The 3,988-nt window shown below is 39.7% G+C and overlaps 1 protein-coding gene across 1 annotated transcript; it reads left to right on the forward strand.

Moving 5' to 3' along the window:
• The first annotated feature begins 6 nt into the window (after window positions 1-6).
• On the forward strand, window positions 7-3,570 carry LOC119334263. Its single transcript, XM_037606865.1, has 5 exons — window positions 7-99; window positions 1,184-1,276; window positions 1,852-1,944; window positions 2,633-2,785; window positions 2,912-3,570. The coding sequence occupies exons 2-5, from the start codon at window positions 1,187-1,189 to the stop codon at window positions 3,359-3,361; spliced, it is 786 nt and encodes a 261-aa protein (XP_037462762.1). The 5' UTR covers window positions 7-99; window positions 1,184-1,186; the 3' UTR covers window positions 3,362-3,570.
• The last annotated feature ends 418 nt before the right edge of the window (window positions 3,571-3,988 follow it).

Raw genomic sequence — 3,988 nt, forward strand, 5'->3', positions numbered from 1 at the left:
CCCGGTGGATTTCGCTCGTCGCCGCTGGTCTCACCTCCTCCCTCCTCAACGCTCGTCGGATCTGTCGCCCCCTCCCCTTCCAGAAGGAGCAGAGCCAGGGTACGGCGCGGCCTTCTCCGTCTCAACTCTCCCCCTCTTACTTTTTAGATGTCAGGGCTTTTCCGTGGTGATGGGAGGGTGGGGTGGGTCGGGGTGGGGTGGGGTGGGGCAGGGGTAGGGTTAGAGGCTAAACTTCTTTTTCATGATCTAAGGAACCGACGGGATCTGTACGTAGCAACTTCTTTCTAGATGGTCTTGGTTTTCTGTTTCATGATTTGGACCCCAAAGTCTTGCATTACGTATTTATTGCATCCCCTTTGTTGCTTGGTGAATGCTGAGGTTAGCTGATGGTTGAAGATGTACTCAAGACGAGTTCATGGATGCATTACTTATTTATTGCAGCCCCCTTTGTTGCTTGTTGAATGCTCAGGTTAGCTGATTGGTGAAGGCATGTACTCAAGATGAGTTCATGGAGCCTGTTTAAGATTTTTGTGCTGCATGGGATGTTTTCCTAGTGTATTAAGGTTTCTGTACCACTCACAAGGAAAATTATCATTTAGCATGCCTTCTGAAAAATGATAACAAAACTAAACTAATTTGTCACCTAATTTGCTATTTACTATCATAATTTGCTACAAACTAAGTAGCTGGCATGAAACTTCCTGGGCATATAGCTGTACCATTTCATTAAGCAAGTCTGCGTTGTATGACTATATGGATGGTTCTTTTTTTTTTACAATCTTCTCCATGTTTAATGTTTGTAAGGAATTCTAGACCACCTGATATTCTAGTAAGATCTGATTAATCACACGTTCTTTCCTTTGTAGTATTAGCTTTTTCTTAGATGACTTGCATCTTCTGACTTACTCTTATGCAGAGTAAGTTTATGATGTACAAGTATTGAGACAATGTACTGATATCATGCTGACATTTACCAGTAATTGTTATTATACCATTTAATATGCTTTATTTATGCTAGCTTTCATAATCTGCAACGGCTGAGTTGCTAAAATAAGTTGGTGATAATTTTGTTTGTTCTCCGTACAGTATTATTTTTGACAATTATACACATATGTGCAAGCTATGGAACCATATAAACTGGTTATATGAAGCTTTTTGTTTTGTTCTTTATTTCACATGACAGCCGATGGCACAAGATGGGAGAGGACCACTTGCCAACCTGCAAGGAGAAGATGCTGGTGTTGGATTGCCAGATGAAGATCATCAAAGGGTCCAGGTGATTTAGCATGCCTTCTGAAAAGTGATAACAAAATAGAACTAAATTATTACCTAATATGCTTTTTCTATCATAATTTGCTACAAACTAAGATAACTGGCATGAAACTTCCAGAGCATATAGTTTACCATTTCATAAGGCAAGTCCGCGTTATATGACTATATGGATGGTTTTTATCTTTACAATCTTCTCCATGTTTTGTGTTTTTAAGGAATTCTAGACCACCTGATATTCTAGTAAGATCTAATTAGTCACGTTCTTTCCTTTGTAGTATTTGCGTTTTCTTAGATGACTTGCATTTTCTGACGTACACTTATGTAGAGTAAGTTTATGATGTACAAGTATTGAGACAACGTGCTGATATCATGCTGATATTTACCAGTAATTAAGAAGCTTTATTTGTGTTAGCTGTCATAATCTGGAAGGGCTGAGTTGCTAAAATAAGTTGGTGATAATGTTGTTTGTTTCTTCGTACAGTATTATTTTTGACAATTCTACACATAATGTGCAATCTTTTGAGCCATATAAATTGGTTATATGAACCTTTTTGTTTTGTTCTTTATTTCACATGACAGCCAATGGCACAAGATGGGAGAGGGCCACTTGCCAACCTGCAAAGAGAAGCTGCTGCTGGGGGACTGGCAGATGAAGGCCATCAAAGGGTCGAGGTGATTTAGCATGCCTTCTGAAAAGTGATAACAAAATTAAATTAAATTATACCTAATATGCTTTTTCTATCATAATTTGCTACAAACTAAGATAACTAGCATGAAACTTCCTGGGCATATAGTTGTACCGTTTCATTAGGCAAGTCCGCATTATATGACTATATGGAATTATGGATGGATCTTATTTTTTACAATCTTCTCCATGTTTAGTGTTTTTAAGGAATTCTAGAACATCTGCTGATATTCTAGTAAGATCTGATCAAGCATGTTCTTTCCTTTGTAGTATTGGCTTCTTCTTAGACAATGTACTGATATCATGCTGGCATTTACCAGTAGTTGTTACTATACATGTGCCAGAACCAAAGAACTAGCTATGGACAGGGGTGTGTGGAAGCTTGCTATCCATGTGCCAGAACCATGAGTTGGTCGCAAGATTGTATGGGTTTCGCCTCTAGCCTAACCCAACTTGCTTGGGTCTAAAGGTTTTTGTTGTTGTTACTATACCATTTAATAAGCTTTATATTGCTGTCATAATCTGGAACGGCTGAGTTGCTATAATAAGGCGGTGATAATTTAGTGTTGTTCGTATGATATTATTTTTGATAATTCTACACATATGTGCAAGCTTTGGAGCCATATAAACTTGTTATGTGAAGCTTATTATTTTGTCCTTCATTTCACACAATAGGTGATTGTACAAGCTGGCAGAGGACAGCCTGCCCAGAGGGTGTACTCAGAAGACTGTCTGTTACCTTGGCTTTTGAAGAATGATAATAAGAGAAAGCATGGATGGGAAAAGCAAATGGAGCAGGACCTTATCAAATACAACATTGATCTTCAGGTTTGGCTATAACCAGATGCTGTTTTTCGAAGCACACAGTCAGTGTTTATTATACAACCAAAAGATCAATAATGGTATTTTTTGTATGACTGCATCTAATTGCACTTGAGTAACTTGTTTAACCAGGAAAGAAAGCGGTTCAATGGACTCCCTGCTGAGTATCATGGGCCAAACGAGTTCGTCAGGTTAACAAACATGGATCTGATGACGATCTACGATGGAGTCTCTGAGCGTAGGTGTGAAGCACTCATCCTTAAGGCGAAAGGAAAGTTGAAGAAAGATGACCTTACTGCAAGGCTTGCCTGCATTAAGGGGTTATTGCTTTATGCAAAACCTAAGAGAAAGGACGTTCAGCTGGCGGGCGGGAACCCTCTCCCCGTGCCTGCATTAAGGGGTTATTGCTTTATGCAAAACCTAAGAGAAAGGACGTTCAGCTGGCGGGCGGGAACCCTCTCCCCGTGCCTGCCCACTTCTCAAAAGTCATCGTACCATAGGTGTCTATCCAACAGGAATCCAGTTCTCCGGACTGTGCTAGAGGTGCTCGACAACATTTTTGGTCCTCTGATTGGCGTTTAGTGATATGCCAGGCCAACTTCTTTTTGGTCTGTGGAGGTGCACTTGTTAAATCCTTTTCTGTTCTGTGGGTGTTTGCTCAGTTCACGAACCCCATTATACAACCACTCCATGTAAATTTGTGGAGCTTTCGGTGAATTTAATCTGGTGACATGTTAATGAAATTTGCTTTGTGGCACTGCCTGACAAAAATGACCAATATTTGGATCTCTTGTTGGATGCTCTTTTGTTTGCTTGCTGGTTAATTTCTGTTGAAATAAGTGTGCTATGTCTGTTGTTGTTGATGAATTACTATTATGCTTACCTAATAAACAAACCATGCAGCATTTCTACCTTAGAACTCGATGGTTGCGAGGCACGATTGATAATATGAGTGTGCTATGTGTGTTGTTGATGAGCTACTATTTATGCTTATACCTATATAATAAACGAAACCATGCAGCATTTCTACCTTAGAGCTCAATGGTTGCGAGGCATGATTGATACGCTATTCTACCTTAGAGCTCAATGGTTGCGAGGCACGATTGATAATATGAGTGTGCTATGTGTGTGGTTGATGAGCTACTATTTATGCTTATACCTATAATAAACGAAACCATGCAGGCATTTCTACCTTAGAGCTCAATGTTT

This window comes from Triticum dicoccoides, chromosome 1B (assembly GCF_002162155.2).
Source record: "Triticum dicoccoides isolate Atlit2015 ecotype Zavitan chromosome 1B, WEW_v2.0, whole genome shotgun sequence".
Lineage (NCBI taxonomy): Eukaryota > Viridiplantae > Streptophyta > Magnoliopsida > Poales > Poaceae > Triticum > Triticum dicoccoides.